The sequence below is a fragment of the Ovis aries genome, chromosome 7 (assembly GCF_016772045.2).
Source record: "Ovis aries strain OAR_USU_Benz2616 breed Rambouillet chromosome 7, ARS-UI_Ramb_v3.0, whole genome shotgun sequence".
Classification (NCBI taxonomy): domain Eukaryota; kingdom Metazoa; phylum Chordata; class Mammalia; order Artiodactyla; family Bovidae; genus Ovis; species Ovis aries.
The window spans coordinates 34,400,955-34,425,096 of NC_056060.1; the positions used below are offsets into that span (position 1 = coordinate 34,400,955).

Sequence of the window (24,142 nt, forward strand, 5' to 3'; positions counted from 1 at the left end):
GCTCAAACTCATGTCCATCCAGTTGGTGATGCCATCCAACCATCTCATCCTCTGTTGTGCCCTTCTCCTTTTGCCTTCAATCTTTCCCAGCATCAGGGTCTTTTCAGATGAGTCAGTTCTTCGCATCAGGTGGCCAAAGTGTTGGAGTTCAGTTTCAGCATCAGTCATTTCAATGAATATTCAGAACTGATTTCCTTTAGGATGGACTGGTTGGATCTGCTTATAGTCCAAGGGGCTCTCAAGAGTCTTCTCCAACACCACAGTTCAAAAGCATCAGTTCTTCGGCACTTGGCTTTCCCTATAGTCCAAGTCTCACATCCATACATGACTACTGGAAAAACCATAGCTTTGACTAGACAGACATTTGTTGGCAACGTAACGTCTCTGCTTTTTAATATACTGTCTAGGTTGGTTGTAGCTTTTCTTCCAAGGAGCAAGTGTCTTTTAATTTCATGGCTGCAGTCACCATCTGCAGTGATTTTGGAGCCCAAGAAAATAAAGTCTGTCACTGTTTCCAGTGTTTCCCTATCGATTTGCCATGAAGTGATGGAAACAGATGCCATGATCTTCGTTTTCAGCCAACTTTTTCCCTCTCCTATTTCACTTTCATCAAGAGGCTCTTTAGTTCTTCTTCACTTTCTGCCATAAGGGTGGTGTCATCTGTATATCTGAGGTTATTGATGTTTCTCCCTGCAATTTTGATTCCAGCTTGTGCTTCATCCAGCCTGGCATTTCTCATGATGTACTCTACATATAAGTTAAATAAGTAGGGTGACATATATAGTCTTGATGTACTCCTTTCTCAATTTCGAACCAGTCTATTGTTCCATTACCAGTTCTAACTGTTGCTTCTTGACCTGCATGCAGATTGCTCTAGAGGCAGGTAAGGTAGTCTGATATTTCCATCTCTTCAAGAATTTTCCACAGTTTGTTGTGGTCCACACAGTCAAAGGCTTTGGCATAGTCAGTAAAGCAGAAGTAGATGTTTTCCTGGAGCTCTCTTGCTTTTTCTATGATTCAACAGATGTTGGCAATTTGATATCTGGTTTCTCTGCCTTTTTAAAATCCAGCTTGAACATCTGGAAGTTCTTGTTCATGTACTGTTGAAGCCTCGGTTGGAGAATTTTGAGCATTACTTTGCTAGCATGTGAGATCAGTGCAGTTATGTAGTAGTTTGAGCATTCTTTGGCATTCCCTTTCTTTGGGATTGGAATGAAAACTAACCTTTACCAGTCCTGTGGCCACTGCTGAGTTTTCCAAATTTGCTGGCACATTGAATGCAGCACTTTCACAGTATCATCTTTAGGATTTGAAATAGCTCACCTGGAATTCCATCACCTCTATTAGCTTTGTTTGTAGTGATGCTCCTAAGGCCCACTTGACTTTGCATTTCAGGATGTCTAGCTCTAGGTGAGTGATCACACCATCGTGGTCATCTGGGTCATGAAGATCTTTTTTGTGTAGTTCTTCTGTGTATTCTTGCCACCTCTTCTTAAGATCTTCTGCTTCTGTGAGGTCCATACTATTTCTGTCCTTTATTGAGCCCATCTTTGCATGAAATGTTCCCTTGGTATCTCTAATTTTCTTGAAGAGATCTTTAATCTTTCCCTTTCTGTTGTTTTCCTCTATTTCTTTGCATTGATCACTGAGGAATGCTTTCTTATCTCTCTTTGCTATTCTTTGAAACTCTGCATTCAAATGGATATATCTTTCTTTTTCTCCTTTGCCTTTCGCTTCTCTTCTTTTCTCAGCTATTTTTAAGGCCTCCTCAGACAGTTTGCCTTTTTGCATTTCTTTTCCTTGGGGATGGTCTTGATCACCAACTCCTGTACAGTGTCACGAACTTCCGTCCATAGTTCTTCAGGTACTGTATCAAATCTAATTCCTCGAATCTGTTTGTCACTTCCACTGTATAATCATAAAGGATTTTATTTAGGTCATACCTGAATAGCCTAGTGGTTTTCCCTACTTTCTTCAGTTTAACTCTGAATTTTGCAAGAAGGAGTCCATGATCTGAGTCACAGTCAGCTCCCGGTCTTGTTTTTGCTGACTGTATAGAGCTTTTCCATCTTCTGCCACAAAGAATATAATCGACCTGATTTTGGTATTGACCATCTGGTGATGTCCATGTGTAGAGTCGTCTCTTGTGTTGTTGGAAGAGGGTGTTTGCTATGACCAGTGCGTTCTCTTGGCAAAGCTCTATTAGCCTTTGCCTTGCTTCATTTTGTACTCCAAGCCCAAACTTTCTTATTACTCCAAGTATCTCTTGACTTCCTACTTTTGCGTTCCAGTCCCCTATGATGAAAAGGACATCTTTTTTTGGTGTTAGTTCTAGAAGGTCTTATAGGTCATTGTAGAACTGTTCTACTTCAGCTTCTTCGGCATTAGTGGTTGGGGCATAGACTTGGATTACTGTGATATTGAATGGTTTGCCTTCAAACAGAGATGATTCTGTCATTTTTGAGATTGCACCCAAGTACCGCATTTTGGACTCTCTTGTTGACTGTGAGAGCTACTCCATTTCTTCTAAGGGATTCTTGCCCACAGTAATAATTATCTGAATTAAACTCATCCCTTCTGGTAAATTTTAGTTCACTGATTCCTAAAATGTCAATGTTCACTCTTGCCATCTCCTATTTGACCACTTCCAACTTACCTTGATTCATGGACCTAACATTCCAGGTTCCTATGCAACATTGTTCTTTACAGCATCGAACTTTACTTCCATCACCAGTCATATCCACAACTGGGCATTGTTTTCACTTTGGCTCCATCTCTTCTTTCTTTCTGGAGTGATTTCTCCATTCTTCTCTAGTAGCATATTGGGCACCTGTCAACCTGGGGAGTTATCTTTCAGTGTCGTATCTTTTTGCCTTTTCAGTAGGGACTCAATAATTCATAAATACAAATAATGTTTATAACCTTTGCTTTTCTTCTGTGTTATAGTCTCTCTTAATTCCTTTTATTTTCTTTTACTTTGTTTAGTTAAATTTTTCTGTCCTTTATCATATTTTCCAAAGTGCTTACTCACTCTATCTCTTCCAGTTTCACCTTCTTTCTGTTGCTGATTATATTTTTTCTTCTGCTTCTTTCATCAATTTCATCTATTTGTGTGTCTTTTTCCATCTTCTTATCTTTTCCTTGAGTTCTTGCATTTCTGCCTTTCAGAGAGATGATTGCTTTGTTATGCTTTTTAAATCCATAGCAAACTGTGAGTACAGTTTTCATCATCTTTGGGACATTTTTCTGAGTATTTTTTTATGTTAATAAAATATATTATGCTCTGCTTTCTTTTAATCTTTGGTGTCTTTATGGATTGTATGCTTTTTTCTCATCATTGAATATGTTGGGTGTTATTTTCAAGACATTTCTGTGGAGGAGGAGGGGATGTGGAGGTATTCCAAGGTAGCTGTTTTTCTAGAAATAGGCTCTCTTTTTAGCTGTCATAAAGACAGACTGTCTATTTAATATCACCACCTTCAAATTTTATTTTCTGTATAACTTAGACTGCTTTCACTTGGCCTATAGTGAGATGAACTCCTAGATCAGTTTAACCTTGGATTTGAACAGTTTGGGATGAGACTTGATTGTTTCATGTCCAGAAATCTAGGAAAGTCCTGGGCTTTAATCTGCATTGTTTCCCGTTCCTCATTTGTTCCTCTGTCTCCTCCAAATTCTTTACCTTAATAAACCTTTCAGACAGATTAAAGAAATTCAGTTCTGCAATTACCACATAAAGCATGATTTTTGCACTAGGATGCCCAGGATTTCAGTTGTGGGGCTGCTGGGAAAATATTTTCTTCTTTTCCTTAGAGGAAGAGTAAGTAGATGTTGGTAAGGGGTGAAGTAGGGAGTTCCCTCTTAGCAGACACTGTGTGACATCTTTCTGTTAACTGAGTAGTTCCAAACAGTAGGTACTTTCTGAAATATAAATTTGTTGTTGTTAACTGGTAGTAATTGTAATTGTTTTATTGCTCTTTTCTGTTCATCTTTTATCTGTAAGTCAATTGATGCCTTTCTGGATAAACATGAGTTGTCAATGTTTTATATTATTGAATTCCAAGGGTGGGGGGTGGGAGAGACATTATAAGATTTGGTATTACCGGGGAAGGCTAGCTATTGCCTGCCAGTAGGCTTCCCTTGGTGGTATATTCCTTGGTAGAGTTGCCACTGTTTTCCTAGATCCTGCACTTGGTTTTGCAGACTACAATTTTTTTTTCCCTGTACCAAAACTGGGTGGATCTTTTAGAAATGGGCTTGTATTAAACAGATTCACTAGAGATTTGTTTATAACTAAGAATACTACTACTAAATATGGGCTTCCTTGGTGGCTCAGATGGTAAAGAATCTGCCTGCATTGCAGGAGACCCGGGGTCAATCCCTGGGTCAGGAATATCCCCTGGAGAAGGGAATGACTACCCACTCCAGTATTCTTGCCTAGAGAATTCTGTGAATAGAGAAGCCTGGGAGGCTACAGTTCATGGGACTGCAAAGAGTCGGACACGAGTGAGTGACTAACCATTTCTTCACTTCACTGCTAAATATATCATGAGAAACAAATGAATCAGAACCCTTATATGAGTACATCAATACATTCCTCAAAGGCATTCTACCTAAGAAAATAAATTATACTGTAAATATGGCTTGCTGATAATGGAATCTGAACTATTAGTTATGAATCTGAACTACTAGTTATGATTCAGAATGTTTAAAGGCACCAGGCTATGAAACCTAATGAATCTACCTCCACAGTAGGTACACACATACCTATTATTGCATGTCTTAAAAGATTCTATTTGTATACTCCCTGAATAACTGTGGCCTAGGTTTGATTTAATAACTCACTTTCTCCACTTTGTTTAAGACTGACTTTTCCTTCACATGTTGTTGCTGCTATTGTTGTTGTTTTGTCAGCTTGCAAGATCTTAGTTCTCTGAGGAGAGGTCGGACATGGGTAATTTTACTTAACTGCGTGCTAAGTCACTTCAGTCGTGTCCAGCTTTTTGCAACCCTATGGACTATAGCTCGCCAGGCTCCCCTTTCCATAGGATTCTCCAGTCAAGAATACTGAAGTGGGTTGCCATGCCCTTCTCCAGGGGATCTTCCTGACTCAGAGATTGAACCCTCATCTTTTAATGTCTCCTGAATAGGCAGGGGGGTTCTTTACCACTAGCACTGAATATTAGTGTAAAAATAACTATTTTAAGTTTTCTGTTAAGCATTTGTACTGTGTTAGATATTTTTGTGTAAATTAACCTTTTTTCTTTTGAGTTAAACTTCCTTGGGATTATGTTCCTCAAAGTAGAATTCCCAGGTTTAAAAGAAGCAGTAGTTACGTAGTCATTATTACATTTTTGTTACTGGTTTTAGTAACTTTAGTAATGTACCTATTTTTCCTCAGGGTATATTTTAACACTTAATTTTAGCTGATTTGATTGATTTTATTATCTTAGTTATTTTAATTTGGATTTTATTCGTCATTACTATTTTTTCTATATTTTGCTCATTTGTGCTTTTTTTCTCATTTTGAAATGTTTTATTTTTCATTTCTTCATCTACCTAGACAATATTAAAGAAAATATTTTAAAGTTTTTGTGTGATTGAACTCTTTATTTGTTATTAAAGCATGTGTCTTTCTTGGTTCATAAATAATTTTTGCAACAGATTGTACCTTTGAAAGCTTTCCTTATATCATAGATACTGTATAGGTTGAAAAAAAATGAGAGGGCAAGGGATAACATAATTAAAGTAAATTTACAGGAGAATGGAGGAAAGAACTATTTTGCTATTTCAGTTAACTGTCTCCATATGTTTGCTAAATATGCTTTAGTAAATATGTTTTATACATTTACAACTTACTCTTTGCTCACTTAATATGTGGTTTCCAAAATTTGGATCTTATATATAAAATGGATAACTAATAATAACGTGCTGTATAGCACAAGGAACTCTACTCAATACTCTATAATGGTCTTTATGGGAAAAGGATCTTAAAAAAAAGAAGTAGATATATATATATATATGTATGTATATATATATAATTGATTCACTTTGCTGTGCACCTGAAACTAACAGAGCATTGTAAATCAACTATACTTCAGTAAAAATAAAAATTTGGATCTTGAGGCATCTAAATATATTTTGGCATTTTCTTGTTTGTATTTCTTTCATTTTTTTTCTCTGACTTTTTACATGTAAATTGGGTTATTCATTGTTAGTTTTCATTGATAACTTTCCTCTTAGTGTGTAATAGCAACCTTGTTTAGTTCTAATACTTTTATGCTATGAAACGTAATGTGTTGAATTACTTCATAGTTATCTTCACTTTTCTGTTGTTTGTCCATAGATAATTTTTAAAAATATTTTTAATTTATAACTTGCAGGTTGTAGATTGAGTTTAAAATTTTTAAAAATTTAGTCAATAGCCATTTTTAATAGGGTATTTCAACCTGTTTACATTTGTTAAAATCAATATGCCTATTCTCTCTGTATTATTGGGTAAATTTAACTTTATTGTTGCAGATTTTTGGTTTTATTTTTTACTTTTTCTTAGAGTATAGTTGATTCACAATGTTGTGGGTTTTGTTTTGTTTTTAAACAAGAATGGGTATTATAAATGCTTTTAGAGCAATTATTAAGATAACTAAGAGTTTTTAGTAGTTTAATCTTTAATACAATAAAATAATTTTTTGGATGTTGCATTATCTCTGCATTCCTGGGATAAATCCAATTTAATCATAATAACTTTGCTAACATTAGTTTGCTAATATTTTGGGTTTTCTGCACTAATATTCGTATATGAGGTTGGCCTGTAGATTTTATGTGGTATTCTTACTTGGTTTTACTACTGAGGTTCTATGAAGTTTTATAAATCAATCAGAAATCTTTATCTTACTTATCTCAAAACAGATTGTAAATTAACATCATAGTGTTCTAATTAAAATTTGAAGATTTGGGAGAGTTCCCTGGTTGCCTAGGGATTAGGATTCCAGGCTGTCACTGCTGTGGCCTGAGTTCAACCCCTGGTGGGCGAACTGAGATCCCACAAGCCATGCAGTTCAGTCAAAAAAAAAAAAACTTGCAGATTTTCAGTAATCTTTATTTTCTTTTCTAGAGTATTCCAGACAGAGTCTCATATGAAAATAGTGAAAAAGTCAGAAATTTCAGGTAAATTTGTTCTGTTACCCCTACTAAATCTGTTTTCTATATGATTATGCTATGGTTATCTAACCAGATAACTGGTATAACTTAATATCTATCTGACTGCTTAAAAAGTGTAACTTGAGCTGTGAGGGGCAGAATGTAAGGTATGGCATTAGTATTTTTTTATTGTTGTTAACATCCTTATGTAATTTTTCTAATACTTTATTACTGTATTTTTAAAAAACTTTAATAACCTTTTCTCTATTTATAGAAACAGAAGCAAGAGAAAATGTCCTATTTATACAGTAAGTAAGAAAAGTGTGATGCAAATTATACTTTAAATGTTGTTTATTCCTATTATTTAAGTGTTTTTAAAGTTAATATTCTTTTTGTTTTTTATTTTAATTCCCTTTTGTGTAATACTTAGGATTAATTCTTAAAACACATTATTTGCATAATAATTTAACATGCTGCTGTGGCTGTTAAGTATAGCTTATCCTCTTAAGAGGGATGAAACATTCTACTTTCATATGTAAATCCTTAAAATACATCCACTAGTAGAAAACAATAAATACCAGGTCTTCAGATTTTTTTCATTATATGTTTTTCTTATTATAATATTAATTCAAAAATTAAATAACCATAGAGCTTGAACAGATGGAAAGATGCTTATCTTCCTCATAAGAGAAATATAACTTAGGGTATATTGAGATATAATGTTTATCTAATCAATTAAGAATCTAGGTAAAAAGTCACTCATTGGTAGTAGGTAAATATTATAGAGGGCTTCCCAGGTGGCACTACTGGTAAAGAATATGCTTGTCAGTGCAGGAGACACAAGAGACTTGAGTTTGATCCCTGGGTTGGGAAGATCCTCTGGAGGATGAAATGGTACCCCACTTCAGTATTCTTGCCTGTAGAATCCCTGTTGGGCTACAGTCCATGGAGTCACAGAGTCAGACATGACTGAGCATCTGAGCATATACTGCAGAAGACAATTGGCAATGTCAGTCCAAATTTTAACTTCACATGCTCTTTGGCACAGAGATTTCATGGAAGATGCAAAAGATTCTAAAGGTCTATCACTAAAAGGTTGGTTAAATAAATACCAGTTTTTCCGTGTAATTGACTAGAGCTGAGCTGGAAGGAAAAGATTGTCTGTATATACTTATACAGAAAAATCTCTAGGCCATATTACTCAGGCTTCCCACAGATAAACACTATTGATAATTTTGGATATCCTTGCAGAAAATATATATATCTATATATCTAACTACATGTTAATCTTTAGCTTTAAAAAAAAAAAAAGACAAAAATGGGATCACTTGTAGCACTTTCCATGTTGTTACATACAGATCTACATCAGTCTATTATAATATGCTGTATGTCAGCACCAATGTTTAGTCAGCTCCCCATTGATGGACATTTGGGTTGTTTCATTTTACTTACCTTTGTTTTCCTAGAAAATGAGCTGCTTTAAAGGTCATTCTTTTCCCAAAAAGTAGGGAATTCTCTGATGTTCAATGGTTAGGACTCCATGCTTTCTAACCACTGCAGGGGGCATGAGTTCAATCCTTGGTTGAGGAGCTAAGATCCTGCAAGCCACAAGGCACAGCCAAAAAAATTTAAGAAAAAAAAAAAGGAAAGAAAAAGCAAGCAGCATATGTTAAGCATATTTTTATAGTGTTCTTGATATTTAAATTTCTGAAAAAATTTAATGGTAAGTTCCTTTAATTGCCTTGTAATTTTTTCTGCCAGATTAGATGTGCTCAGTTGCTAAGTCATATCCAATTCTTTGCATCCCTGTGGACTGTAGCCTGCCAGGCTTCTCTGTCCATAGGAGTTTTCAGGCAAGAATACTGAAGTGGGTTGCAGTTTCCTTCTTCAGGGGATCTTCTTGACCCAGGGATCAAACCCAGTTCTCCAGGGGCATCTCCTACATTGGCAGGCTTATTCTTTACCACTGATCTACCTGGGAAGCCCACTTATTAGATGAGTCTTTTTTTAAAAGATGTCTTCGGAGTTTACTGCCAGTCATCCTGTGAAAACATTTCACCTCCCCTCCTCTTTCAACTGTTGGGATTCTTGGTAATTGTCTGGAGTATAGATTTTTAAATTACTTATTAATTTTTAGGAATAAGAATCCAGAAGATAACTGCTGTGAGATAACTGGTGAGTAGGATCAGAATACTTTTCTTCTTATCATGTGTTTTTCTCTTCATCTAGATTCCTTAAAAAGTAATATTTAAGAGTACCGTGAACAAAAAATGTAGAGGAAGTATTGATCTTTACATAAGCTCTTTAATTTAAAATTTAACAAGCTTACTGATACTTCTCTCAAACCTGCTGTTCCTTGTTTCTATGTTGAACTCCCATTCACAGTCACTCACTAAAGTCAGGAATTGAGTCGTTTTTTAACTTTTCCTTCTTTCCATGTATCCTTTTGGCCCTATTCCTTTCAGTTCTGTCTTTGAAATATCTTGCCTATATGTTACTTATTCTCTGTACCTTCTGCCAGTATTTGAATTCAAATCCTCACTTGAATTCTTTCTTGGACTATTGTATTTAGTTTCTTATCCTTCTAATTCATTCTATGTATTTTGAAATCTTACTGTAGTACCGCCCATCCTAAAATTGTTCAAAAGACACTATTTTGTTTACAGGATAAAACCCATACTCCTTAGCATAAACTTAGAAAGCCTTTTATAATTTCACTTGTCTTTTTCTCCAACTTTATCTCCAGCCCTTTACAGGCATATTTTGATCTGGCCCATGAATAACTACTTGAATTTTCCCATATGGTCTTTTTTCTGACTGTGTCCATTTGTAAATGCTGTTTCCTGTACCTAAAGAGGTCTTCCTTATCCAATTTGTCTAACAGTCTTCTCATCTTTCACTTAACTTAGCTTTTCCCTTAGCTTAAGTGCCATTCAAAGTAGCCAGTCCACAACTGTTATAGTCCATGAGAAGAAAGGAACTTGCGCTATAGTAGTAAGCTACTGTTTAGTTAGTGACTTTATTTTTCTTAGCAAAGCTTTATTGATGAAAGGAATTTTATAGTGGCTGCAAGCTCCTTATATTAAATTAATTGATATTAAGTAGTTCACAGACTGACACCATACATTAAGTGGTGCTGGCTTAAATTGAGCCTTCTTGATTATCACAACCAAGCAGTTAGTTACTCTGATGTGTGCTCTCAAAATACTATTTTTCAGTCTGTTATAGGATTTATCATATTGTATTTTAGGTATTTATTTTTGGCTCTTTTATTAATCTAGAAATTCTTTGAGTCCAGAAACTTTGTCTTGTTTGTTTGTGCTTTGGCATATAGTTGAGTTTTGGAGCATGTATATGTTCTGAATCAATATTTGTTAAGTAAATGACAAAAATGCAAACTTGATATGTAAATAAGGCTTTAGTAAAAAGCCCATAATCACTTCATTATATTCAGTCAGGATTGCCATAAACTATTGAAAATATTCTAAAGATTCGTCTTAAACCTAAGTATTTTTAGATACATTTCTTGTTTTATTATAGCATCTTCAGTCACTTCCTTGTTTCCAAAGTCCAGTTTGTCCCCCAAAACTTTATATTTCAGTTCTAAAGTGTCTTGAATCTAATCTCTTATTTCTGTTCTTGCTGTCTGTTGCCCTAACACAAGTTCAACTCTACAGTGTTACATCTGAACTATTAGAGTAGCTTCCTCATTGGTTCATCTTCTCTTGAATCTATTTTCTTCTCTTGAATTATTTTTATAAAATGCACATCTCATCTGGGAACATCTAGATTCCTTAACATAGAATAAAAGATGCTCAAAATCTTACCCTAACAGAGACTTCCTTGGTGCTCCAGGGGCTAAGACTCTATGTTCGCAATGCAGGAGGCCCATGTTTGATCTCTAGTCAGGAAATTAGGTCCCACAGGCTGCAACGAAGATCATGTGTGCCATAACTAAGACCCAATGGAGCCAAATAAATATATTTTTTTAAATAAAAATGTTACCCTAACATTTCAATCTTAGCAGTTGGTACTCTTTAGTGTGTAACTTCTACTGTCCAGGAAATAAAAATGGAGACGTGAAGGAGGGAAAAAATTAATCCATACTTTCCATCTTTAGAATCCTACCTTTAAAAATTTCTACCACATTCTGAAAATATTTCAGTATGGAGAGAATACAGTAATCACTGATCTGTCTTTTTCTAAAGTGGGACAGTTTGAAAGTCTCAGTAAAATTTAATACCTAAGTCTTTAGAAAGGACTTAGTAACTGAAAAAACTTTAGTAAATACTTGTAACTGATGAAACTCCTATGAATTGAAAAATCAGGCTCTTTGTGATATATACTTTTGTCATGATTATAGTTTTTCTTTTTACTCAATAGGAATGAACACATTGCTTTGCGCTCCCATTCAGACCCAGATGCCCCAGAAAGAGGTATGAGTTCATTCAAATACCTTCATATTTTAATTTTGTTTGATAGTCGAAACTTTTAAAACACAAAAAATTTAATGTTAATGACATGATTTAGAAATTACTTACCAGAATGAACCAACATAGACTGGAAAAGCTACCTACCTTTCCAGTTAATTTGTGGTTCAGTCGCTACGTCATGTCCAACACTTTGCGACCCCATGAACTGCAGCACACCAGGCTTCTCTGTCCTTCACTATCTAGCAGTTAACTAAGTATAGTTAAATCACTTCCAGTTTAAATAATACAGAAATATGTTAATTATATCAGGAATTCTCAAACTTTATGAGGCATATGAATAATCTAAGAATTTGGTTAAAATATAGATTCTTATCCCCTAGATCTGGGATAGGTCCTGAACTTCTATACGTCTCTCCCAGGTGATAGTAATGCACTGGTCCATAGACCATACTTTGAGTAGCAGAGTTAGACCATGTCTTTACAAGTAAAAGCACTGCATTCAAAGAAAACTCAACCCCCAAGAACTTAGAGTGTACTATGATTTAGCCATCATGCGCTTATTCCTTCTAAGTTTTTTTTTACTTAGAATGAGAATGACCTATCTAATATAATTTTCATTTCAATTACATTTGGTATTGTCAGTCTTTTCATTTTTTAGTCATTCTAGAGGGTGTATAATTAACCTTATAATTAATGGTTAATTATAATTAACCTTCAAAAACTGCAAGTATTCATAGACTTTAGAAAAACATTTTAATAATAAGTTACATGCTGCTCACCACACCACTGATTCACACAAATCAAGGTATCATGAAACCATCATTTAGGATTGCTTATATAATCTTTCTGTATAGTACATGTTATAAAATACCCTTTTGGAAGTTTGCACTTTATCTGATCTCTTATATTTTGCTTTTGCTGTAGATTTCAGTTACAGAATACAGCCATGAAAGGAAACATGCAAATGACCAAACAGTCATCTTTTCAGATGAAAACCAGATGGACCTGACAGCAAGTCACACTGTGATGATTACCAAAGGCCTTTTAGATTGTACCAAAAGTGAAAAGTCCACCAAGATAGATACTACATCGTTTCTGGCTAACTTAAAACTCCACACTGAAGATTCAGGAATGAAGAAAGAATTACATTTTTCTGTAGATCAAAACACGTCTTCAGAAAAGAAGATAAATTTCAATGACTTCATAAAAAGATTGAAAATAGGAAAATCAAATGCTTTTCCTTTTACAGGACCTGATAAAGAAAATTCTGAGATGCCTGTTCATTCCAAAGAATTAAATAAGACCACTTCTGTACATCAAATGCATGTATCTCTTGGTGTAGGTGAAAATACCAGTAATATGACTAGACTCTTTAGAGAACAAGATGATGGAATGAATTTTACCCAGTGTCATACAACCAATATTCAGGCTTTTGTTCCCACATCCAATGAGGCCAGCTTAAAGGAATTTAAAGGTGATGATATAACAGTTTATGGCAATGATTTCATGGACTTGACAATTAGCCACACTGTACAGAAGTTACCTTCAGCAGATAATCTATCTGAAATAGAAAATCAAACTCAGGATGTCATGATGGATGTTTCAACATGTTATGAAACTAAAGCACTAGAACAGAAGACAGTCTTTAAGGATAAACCAAATGATGCTTTCCAAGACCTTTCCTTAAACCCTGAAGGTAACATACATATGATCAGAAGTCATATTACAGGGACAGAAATTCAAACAGTCACACAGGCTACCAACCAGAATATCAGACCATTGGCCATGATCCCAGAATCTAAATATTCTGGTCCAGCTATTCAAGATGATAAGACATTCTTCTATTCTAGTTGTAACGATGCCATGGAACTGACCAAGTGTCACTCAAGTATGAGAGAGGAGAAAAATTTGGTAAAGCATGACAATAATTATTCTAAAATGTATCCCAATCCAGATGGCAACTCTCTTAGAGAAAAAACTGTTTATTCAGGAGAAGATAGCATGGACATTACCAGGAGTCACACAGTTAAAATAGATAATCAAATTTTTAAACAAGTTCAGACAAATGTACAGAAAGCAACTGCACCAGTATCTGAAAAAGAAATGATGATCCAAAATCACATAATTGTGTCAGAGAATTGGGACATAAATGTAAATTGTCACTCTGTTCCTCTTGTATCTCAGGAAAGATTACAGCAGAGCCCAGAAAATCCTTTATTTATTTCATTGACTGACAAAAGGACTGAAATCTTCACGGATGAAGATATGGATTTGACTAAAAGTCACACAGTTAATTTAGGAAGTCAGTTTCCTCTTGCATCTTACAGTCTGACATCTGAGAATACCAGTAAATCTCACTCTCACAGCAAAGGCCTTTCAGATGAATGGGAAAAAATGACCAAAGATCATATTGACCTATCCCAACAACAAAACATAATATCTAAGAACATCCCAGCTAATACATGGGACAAAGAAAAAAGTCAAGTTCTGAAGATTTCACCCTTTCTTGATAAAGATTCTCCTCAGTCACCTGATGTTAACCAGGACGTAGCAACAAAACATAATATAGTATACTCTCGTGAAGATCTTGACAAACAGGTACCACTGGGAAATAACAGAAATACAATTTCATGTGAGAAAGCTTTGTTGCCTACTACAAAGCCACTATTTTCATCAAGAGGATGGCCTGCCGTGAGAAATCATAGTGTTGTTAACAGTCAAACAGTAAAATCTGTACTAGGCCAGAATTCTAAACTGCCTGAGCCACTAAGGAAAAGTTTAGGTAATCCCATTCCTGACTGTTCTGACAAGACAGTTATTTGTTCAGAGAAGGAAGAAAATATGGATCTAACCAAGAGTCACACTGTCATTACTGGATTTGGTCCTTCTGAAGTACTAGAACTAAGTAAGACTAATTTTGAAAACACTAATAGCCAGTTATCAACAGTAAATAGACAGAAAGCTATAAAAGTTGAAAAATGTAATGAAAGTCCTGTAGAAAAAATGGGAGTGTTTATTTCTAATGGTATCATGGATGTGTTGGAGGACAAAAAAGTACAGAAATCCGGAATTCTGAATGAAAAACAAGACGTCAAAATTTGTGGAAGAAAAAGTCTTGGCAGACTAAAAGTTGATAAGACTGTTGTATTTTCAGAGGGAAATGAGAATGATATGGATATCACCAAGAGTTGTACAGTGGAAATAAATCATAGACCTTTAATAGATGAACATGATTCCCATTTGGTGCCTTTGGCAGGACATTCTAACACTGTTTTGTATGCATGTGGGCAAGATGACATGGAGGTCACCAGAAGTCACACAACTGCTATAGAATGTAAAACTGTCTCACCAGATAAAACAACTACTAGGCCTGTGGACAAAACTGTAATGTTTGTAGATAATCATGATGAACTAGAAATGACAAAGTCCCATACTGTTTTCATTGACTGCCAAACAAAGGACAGAACTGTGCTTCCAGACAGACCTAACTTTGAACTATCCAAAAGAAAAAGCCTAGAAAAATTAAAAGTGACCCCTACTTCTACTGAGGAGAGTGTTTTTTTCCCACAAAATGTCAAAAGGGATCATTCAGTCGCAAAAGTCAGCCAGCTAACACTACCAGGGAAATGGTCTAATCATGGTCCTTTAGAGAAAGCTGAAGCATTTATAGCTGATGATAACATGGAAATGTCTAAATCAACCATTTGGAAAAATGATAGAAATGTACAAAAGCCTATATTTCTGAAAGAACCTCTATCAGGCAAAAATCAGAGAAGGAAAAGCCTTAGACTCAAAAATGACACGACCAATGCATTTTCAAAGAATGATAAAAATGATATGCATGTCATCCAGTGTTGTGCAGTGGAAATAAATAACAAAAGTGTCCTGGAAGATAGAGAGGACTCCCGTTTGGTGCCTTTGGAAGGAACTTCTAATACTGTTGTGTATACGTGTGGACAGGATGACATGGAGATCACCAGAAGTCACACAACCGCCTTAGAGTATAAACCTGTCTCATCAGATAAAATAACCACTAGGACTACAGACAAAACTGTTATGTTTGTAGATAATCACAATGATCTGGAAGTTACTAAGTCCCACACTGTTCTCATTGATTGTCAAGCCACGGAGAAAATACTTCAAGAGTGCCCTGCATTTGGAATAGCAAAAGGAAAAACCTTGGGTGTTTCTTTTCCACAGGATGGTAATTCTATTCAAGAAGTCACTGAAAAACAAGCACTGGCTGTAGAAAACAAAATCGTTCTTCACAGTGAGCAAAAGCATAATGTGATACCCTTTGTTCCTACTAATACATTGTCTGGGGGTCAAGGTGAGACAGATGTCAAATTCCATAGCACTTCTGTGGATGAAGAAGTTATGAAAGTTGTAGGCCAGGCCTGTACATTGGAAAAACCCAAAATTGAAAGCTGTCAGTTAAATAGTACAGATAGAAGAAATGTGGATTTTACAGGCAGTCTTGCAACTGCTCTTTGTGGATCTGGTGATAATTATTCCTGTTTACCTAATGTTACTTCCTTTTTTGGTAATTTGGAGAAGAATGTCGTGTCCTTATGTGATAAAGATGAAGATTTAAAAGCCAGTCATTGCCCAGTGCAAAATGATCTTCCTTGTGCAAACAATTCAGCCAGTGATGATTATTTGAAATCTGAGGGACTGCCTCTTTCTGCTCCTTGCTTGTTAAAGAAGGAGAAAGTTGTTCAAACCAATACCCAAGGACAGTTACATTGTGCCCCCAAAGTGCTAAAAGATCAAGATCTGATTAAGGAGCCCCCAAATCTAATATCAAATGAAACTTTAGTATATGGTGAAGATTCGGGGGAGATGACTAAACTTAGCTCAAAGCCAGTGTGTTTTAAGCTTCCGAGGGATCAAATGGAGCCCTCTGTTGATAAGGCAGAACACAGTTTAAAGAAGACCTTTGTTGATGATGTTTGTGTTGCTTCTCAGCACCATCTATTAACCCAACTACCTCCATTACCTCAACAAGGACAGAATAGTGTCAATAAAGATGAAGGAATATTGTCTAAAGCTGGAAATAATTTAAATATTGTTGGAGGAAATTCCTCTGAACCCACATGTGAAAACGATTCCACAATGCTTTATAATGGGAAACAGTTTACTGCAGCCTATAAAAACGAACCAAAGAAAAATATTCAAACAGCTAAATGTAATACAGCTATAGATTTCCACAGTAACTCATCCTTGACTAAGCAAGTTATCCACACTCTTATCCGTCCTCGAGAAGCATCAGATCCTGTAATTGCATCCAGTGTTGCAACTTGTAGTGTCAAGCCAAATCTGCATAACTTAAATGGAAAAACTGAAGAAATTTTAGATTTCCAACCAGTTCATTTACCACCTTCTCCAGAACAGTTACTTGAATTAGTAAATAAGGTACGCTGTGATATGAGTATCGTGCAAGCTACAGAAGCATGTAATGTTAACATAGTGACTAGCAATGTTAAAGATGATAGCGATGAAGAAAATAACATTCCACATAAGGGAGCTGAAACCACCTCTGTCCCATTAATGACAACTGTAAAAGATAAAATGAGGAGATGTTCTTTGGGAATATTTTTGCCCAGGTTGCCAAACAAAAGAAATTGTAGTGTCACAGGTATTGATGCTCTGAAGCAGGTTCCACCAGACACAACTGATTTAAATCACTTAGAAACTCAGCCGGTTTCCAATAAGGATTCAGGCATTGGAATTGTTACAGCTAAACTGAACTTAAGTCCATCTCAATATATAAATGAGGAAAATCTCCCGATATATCCTGGTGAGATTAATTCCTCAGACTCTATCAGCTTAGATACTGAGGAAAAGGCTCTGACTGAGACATACCCAAAAGAGACTTCACCCTCTGAAAATAAAATGGAAGAAACCTGCAATAGCCAAAAAAGAACCTGGATACAAGAAGATGATGATGATATTCAGAATGAGAAAAAAATCAGAAAAAATGAAATTGGGTTTAGTGATACTGGAAAAGATCAGGAGGTAAGCCCTGTCTTGAACTAAGAAATGTTCTTGATTGTCTTCTTTTAAATTATGAGTATTCTTGAATTTTAATTTTAGTGTTAGGTAAGCAGGAATTGATTATTTCCAGTTATAGGCATGGAGAAATATTCCTGTATAAAATCTTGAAATTAATTGACTAGCAGGTAGACTTAAACACAGTTTGAAGTGACAAATGGTCACAAAAAATGAAATGGGAAGTAGAAAAAATTAATATTGATTATGTAATTCTAAATATTCTGTCATTTCTAGTGATTTGTCATTGTGACTTTGCATATAAAAATCTCTAGGCAGGGTACATGGAGTTTGATAAGTCATCTTCAGTGTTAAAATGTTTGGAGGGTAAAAAGATTTATTATGCAGACTGCATAAAGAAAAGATGGAGTGAATTTTCTTGACTAATGAAAATACGTAGAAGCTGAGAGTCCATTTCTCTCGAGGATGGGAGAATGGCTAGATCAAACCCAGGACCTCAAAGTGAAGTAAGATTTTGTGTTTATTTAAAAACACTGATTCGGATAACTTGGGGAATACAGGCTTTCCTGGTAGCTCAGCTGGTAAAGAATCCTCCTGCAATACAGGAGGCCCCAATTCGATTCCTGAGTCAGGAATATTCCCTGGAGGAGGGATAGGCTACCCACTCCAGTATTCATGGGCTTGTCATTTAAACTGAGTTTTATAAGTGGAGAAATAAAAATTAGAAAGTATCATAGGTTCATAGAAACAAAGTTTAAATTCTGTTAAGAAGTTTGTAAGTAAGCTTAGAAGATGATTTCAGTTAGAGGAAAATGACACTTAAGTCTGTAAAGTAAAATAGTTAAAATGGTAAAACCAGGACCATGTGACTTACTTGACTTCAACCAAAGGAGTCTTGGTCATCTGGGGAAAGAAATACTAAAGCCTTGAAATAAATTTTTTCTCTGTACTCTAGAGAGGGCTATCTTATATAGTCAGTATTCTCTTCTGTTTTCTACAGTGTGGTAGCCCTGACCCTGGTGTCTAGTAGATGAATAACTGGATAGGTCAACGTTTGGTAGCTCATAGGATCTGGTTACAGAGAAGGCAATGGCACCCCACTCCAGTACTCTTGCCTGGGAAATCCCATGGACGGAGGAGCCTCATAGGTTACAGTCCATGGGGTCACTAAGAGTCGGACACGACTGAGCGACTTCACTTTCACTTTTCACTTTTATGCATTGGAGAAGGAAATGGCAACCCACTCCAGTGTTCTTGCCTGGAGAATCCCAGGGACAGAGGAGCCTGGTGGGCTTCCATCTATGGGGTTGCACAGAGTCGGATGCGACTTAGCAGCAGCAGAAGCAGCAGCAGGATCTGGTTATAACCTAGATACCACTGAGAAACAATTTTCTTACATAGTATAATGCATAATGTTATTTCATTATATTTTTAAAGAAAATTACTTTGAACTTCTAAAAGCCTACTAAGCTTCTTGTTACTTATTCTAATTCTTTACTAAAGTATTTTATATGATTACAGATAAATTTTATGTTAGAAGTATTTCTCTTGGCATTCAGCATTTAGTCATTATAATTAATAGTGTCATAACTTTACTCTTATGATGTTCCTTTATTGATGATTTCAGATTGCTAATCTCCATGCTGAAGGAGATATGGATAAAAATGCTAACAGTGTATTGATAAAAAGCCTGAGCAGAACTCCTTCTAGTTGTAGCAGTTCTCTGGATTCAATCAAGGCTGATGGGACCTCTCTGGACTTAAGCAGTAAGATTTTAATGAAGGCTAAATAAGAGAAATCATTTGTTACTTGACTAATAATACATGTATTTCAGTTCAGGAGATATTTGAAATTTGTATAAGCTTTTTGGGAGTTATAAATAGTTGATAAGTAAAATAATATCTAGTTTATTTTTAATTCTTAGTTGTTTTAATAAATTGAGAAGTATTACATTACAAGAGTGATTTTCTTAAGAAGCTTAAAATTAGTAGAAAAATATATATGGAGCCTTAAAACTAATATACTTTACCCTACAAATGACTGTCTTCCCAGAAGGATCCTAGCAGATAGCTTCAAGAGCATGAACCACACATAAACCTGAACAATAAAATTAAGTTTACGATTTAATTTAACTTGTTCATCACTTGAATTTGCTTTACTTTTAGCACACCTTGGTAGTCAAATAGAATCACAGTTTCTCAGAGATACCGTTTGTGAAGAGAGCTTGAAGGAGGTATGAAAGTATTTCTCATTTCTTTTTGATAATTTATATACTATTTTGGCTGTGCTGGGTCATCTTTGCTTTGTGCAGGCTTTTTTCTAGTTGTGGCAAGCAGGGGCTCCTCCCTGGTTGTGGTGCACGGGCTTCTCATTGTGGCGGCCTCTTTTGTTGAGGAGCTCAGGCTTCAGTAGTTGTGGCACGTGGACTCAGTAGTTGCGGTTTGTGGGCTGTAAAGCACAGGCTCATTAGTTGTGGCACGTGGCTTAGTTGCTTTGCAGCATGTGGGATCGTCTCGGATCGGGGATCAAACCTGTGTCTCCTGCATTAGTAGGATTCTTTACCTGAGCCACCAGGGAAGCCCCTATTTCTCAAATGCAACAGATTTCCTCATTTTGTTTCTCGTTTAATTTTTTTGAATTATGAAATATTTCAGATATGCAGAAGACCAGTTTTTGGGTTTTTTTTGTTGTTGTTAAGGACAGGACATGGCAATTATGTGGAGTAGAATCACAATTGGAAGGCCTACATTTTGTTGTTTTTTTCCCCCAATTTTACTATTACTGAATAAACTTAAGAAATAATATTAGATGAAATCTGCTTGTGTATAGCCTACATCAGAATAATATCTACACAAATATGCAAAGTTCTTTAAGCTATATAGAAACAAAGGAGGTGGTTCTAGTCAAAATTGCTCATACAAACTTTGAGCAGTGGTCAGAGTTTGAGCAGTGGTCAAAGTTTGAGCAATGGTCAAGTTTTACCTTGAATGGTCATGCAAACTTTTTTTCTTTCCTCAGAAACTCAGAGATGGAAGAATAACAATAAAGGAGTTCTTTATACTTCTTCAGGTCCACATTCTGATACAGAAACCCAGACAGAGCAATCTTCCAGCCAAAGTAAGTACAATTTCTTGGCAAAATAGTCATCTCAGTTAAAATATATTGTAATTGTTTACTAAACTGTATCAAGCAAGTGTTTATTAAAAAACAAAAAAAGAATCTAAGGAAAATTTTGCTATAGAAGGTACATTTGGGGTTAGCATAAAAATTTATTTTTTAAAAATACAAATTTTGAAAAAGTGGAGGTTTTTTTTTCATTTCTTGCCATCTGTTTTGTTTTTTATACTTTATGCTGAACATATGCTTTCCCCCTTTATTATAAAAACTCATGTATAGCAGAGGTTTTATTTCTTTTTTAATTTTTTTTTTAATTTTTTTTTTTACTTTATTTTACTTTACAATACTGTATTGGTTTTGCCATACATTGACATGAATCCACCACGGGTGTACATGCGATCCCAAACATGAACCCCCCTCCCACAGCAGAGGTTTTAATAAACATTTTTCAATATAAAAAATATTTAAAATCATAGAATATTTAAATAATGCAACCAACGGGGAGGGAGGAGGAAGAGGGATTCAGGATGGGGAACACGTGTATACCTGTGGCAGATTCATGTATGGCAAAACCAATACAATATTGTAAAGTAATTAACCTCCAATTAGAATAAATAAATTTAATAATATAACCAAGAGGCTTAGTTTAAAAGATTAATAGAAAACTCATATCATTTACATATAAAATTACATAGTATTTTGTTTAACTTAAGTCTGTTGAACATTTACAAAAATTAGGTATGCCCTTGATCACAAAGAAAAACATGAGAAATTGAAAAATGGAGATTTCATAGATATCATCTGATCTTAATCCAATAAAATTAGAACTATTAAAAACACAAACATCTTGGAAATTAAGAAACACATTTCTAGATAATTCATATCAAAGAGTAAAGCAAAACTATTTAGAAAGCAAAGGAGAACAATCTATGGGATATACAATGGAACATACACTTAGCAGGAAATTAAAAGCCTTAGATATCACTGTTATAGAAGAGAATCTAAAACTAAAGGACTTTAATACTTTAAGAAATTGGAAAATGAACAATAAAATGACATCCGTAAAAAAGGTAGGAAGACAGAATTCAGGTAAATAGAAAATTAATAAACTAGAAAACAAAAACTAGTAGAAAAGATAACAGATCTAAAAATTGGTATTTTGGGGGAATTCCCTGGTAGTCCAGTGGTTAGGACTCCATGTGCTCTCTGCCAAGGGTTTGGGTTCCATCTCTTGTCAGAGAGCTAAAATGAAGCACTTAGTGCTTCATTTATTAGTGCAGTGCAGCTAATAAAATAAAAACTGGTACTTTGAAAAGGATTTAAAAACTCTTAAAGAGCTTAATTAAGTCAAAGGAAGGCTTCTCCCTATGGTCCAGTGTGTAAGAATCCCCCTTGCAATGCAATGGACACCAGTTCAATCCCTGGTCTGGGAAAATCCCATGTGCCTCAGGGTAACGGAGCCCCTGCGATACAGCTACTCTGCTATGCAGCTACTCTGCTATGCACTACTCTAGCCAGTACTTAAGAGCCCATGAATCATAACTGCTGAGGCCATGTACTGCAACTACTGAAGCCCATTAACCTTGAGCCCGTGCTTTCCAACAAGAGAAGGAAGCCACTGCAATGAGAAGCCCATACTCAACAACTAGAGAAAGCCTGTGTGCAGCAGTAAAAACACACCACCACCAAAAAATAAATCTAAAACAAAGGGGGAGAGAGAAAGCTAAAATACATGTAATTGAGAAAGACGCATCCACAGGTTAAAGGAAAGATTAAAAGAATTTTTTTTAATCCTTCAACTGTGATGACAATTTTTAAGACCTAGATGATTTTTTAGAAAAATACAAATTACCAAAATTAACCCAAGAACTGGATAACTGTCATTAACTACCATTGAATATTTGTTTTGGCTATACCACCTGACTTGCAGGATCTTAGTTCCCTGATTAGGGATTGAACTCAAACCCTTTGCCATGAAAGTGAGGAGTCCTAACCACTGGACAACCAGGAAATTCCCACCAATGAAATTTTTAGTTTGCAGTTTACCATTAAAATTGTCACTAGGACCAGATGACTTCTAACTTTTAAAGAATAGACCCACACATTTATGACTATTTGGTTTATGACGAAGATGCCACTGTAGAATAGTGGCCTTTCCTATAATGGTGTTGAATCAGTTGGTTATCTACAGGAAAAAATGAACCTTGATCCATACTTCACATTATACATTAAAAAATCAGTCCTATACAACACCAAAGCACAAGTGCCAAAATTAAAAATTGGACTTCATCAAAATTTAAAACTTGTATGCTGCAAATGATACCATTAAGAAACAGCAAACACAACCCACAGAACAGGAGAAAACATTTGCAAATCATACAACTTAGCCTTGTATCCAGAATATTTAAAGAACTCTCACAATTCAAAAAAATAACCCAACTGGGGACTTCTCTGGTGGTCCAGTGGCTAAGGCTCAGTGCTCCCAACTCAGGGGGCCTGGGTTAAATCCGTGATCAGGGGACTAAAACCCATGTGCTGCAGCTAAGACCCAGTGCAGCCAAATAAATAAAAAGAAATTTTTTTAAAAAAAAGATAACCCGATTAAAAAATATCAAAGGATCAGAATAGACATTTCTCCAAAGAATATATGCTAATGGACAATTAGCAAAATAGTGATAAAGGAAGTACAAATTAAAATAAGTTACCACTTCACAGCCACTAGGATGCCTGTAGCCAGAAGGACAAAATAACAAGTGCTGGGCAAGGATGTGAAGAGGCTGGAATTTTCATACATTGCTGGTAGACTTGTAAAATGGTGTAGCCACTTTGGAAGAGCTGGATATTTCCTCAAAAAGTTAAACAGAACTATTATATGATCCACCAATTCCAATTCTAGGTATTTACCTAAGAGAATTGAATATGTACCTCTACACAAAAACTGGTACATGAACATTATTCATAATAGCCAAAAAGTGAACTGATTAGTGGTTACTTGAGGCTAAGATAGGGGTGGAGGAGAAAGGAATGACAGCTAATGGGTACAAGGTTTCTTTTAGAGGAATGAAAGTGCTCTAAAATTAGCTGGTGATGATGTTGCACAACCTTGTGAATATATTTTATAAATCATTTAGTTGCATACTTAGTGAATTATATGGTGTGTAAATTAAATCTCAATAAAGCTGTTTAGAAAGAAATCAATTACAGGAGGATTGATATCTAAAGGTAAAAAGTAAATCAAAGATAGAAAGGAGAAAAATACTCACGCATCTTTTGGGTCCCCAACCTCATTATTCTCATCACCATAATAGTGTCCCTTCCCTGTAGAATCCCCTTGCCTCAGCTGCAGATGGGAAATAGAAAGGTGTCTAGGTATGTATCTAGACTTGGGAAATGCAGAAACAGTACCAGGGGCCAGAGAAAGCAAAGGGGAAGCATAGAAA

At 35.5% G+C, this 24,142-nt stretch overlaps 1 protein-coding gene across 1 annotated transcript in view; it reads left to right on the top strand.

Moving 5' to 3' along the window:
• Nucleotides 1-24,142, top strand: part of KNL1 (kinetochore scaffold 1) — a 64,130-nt gene that overhangs the window by 16,970 nt on the left and 23,018 nt on the right. Inside the window, 8 exon segments of the mRNA XM_012181202.5 lie at nt 7,115-7,167; nt 7,415-7,448; nt 9,278-9,315; nt 11,524-11,576; nt 12,498-17,591; nt 19,213-19,351; nt 19,751-19,818; nt 20,604-20,702. Of these exon segments, the coding sequence (XP_012036592.3) occupies nt 7,115-7,167; nt 7,415-7,448; nt 9,278-9,315; nt 11,524-11,576; nt 12,498-17,591; nt 19,213-19,351; nt 19,751-19,818; nt 20,604-20,702 (5,578 nt within the window).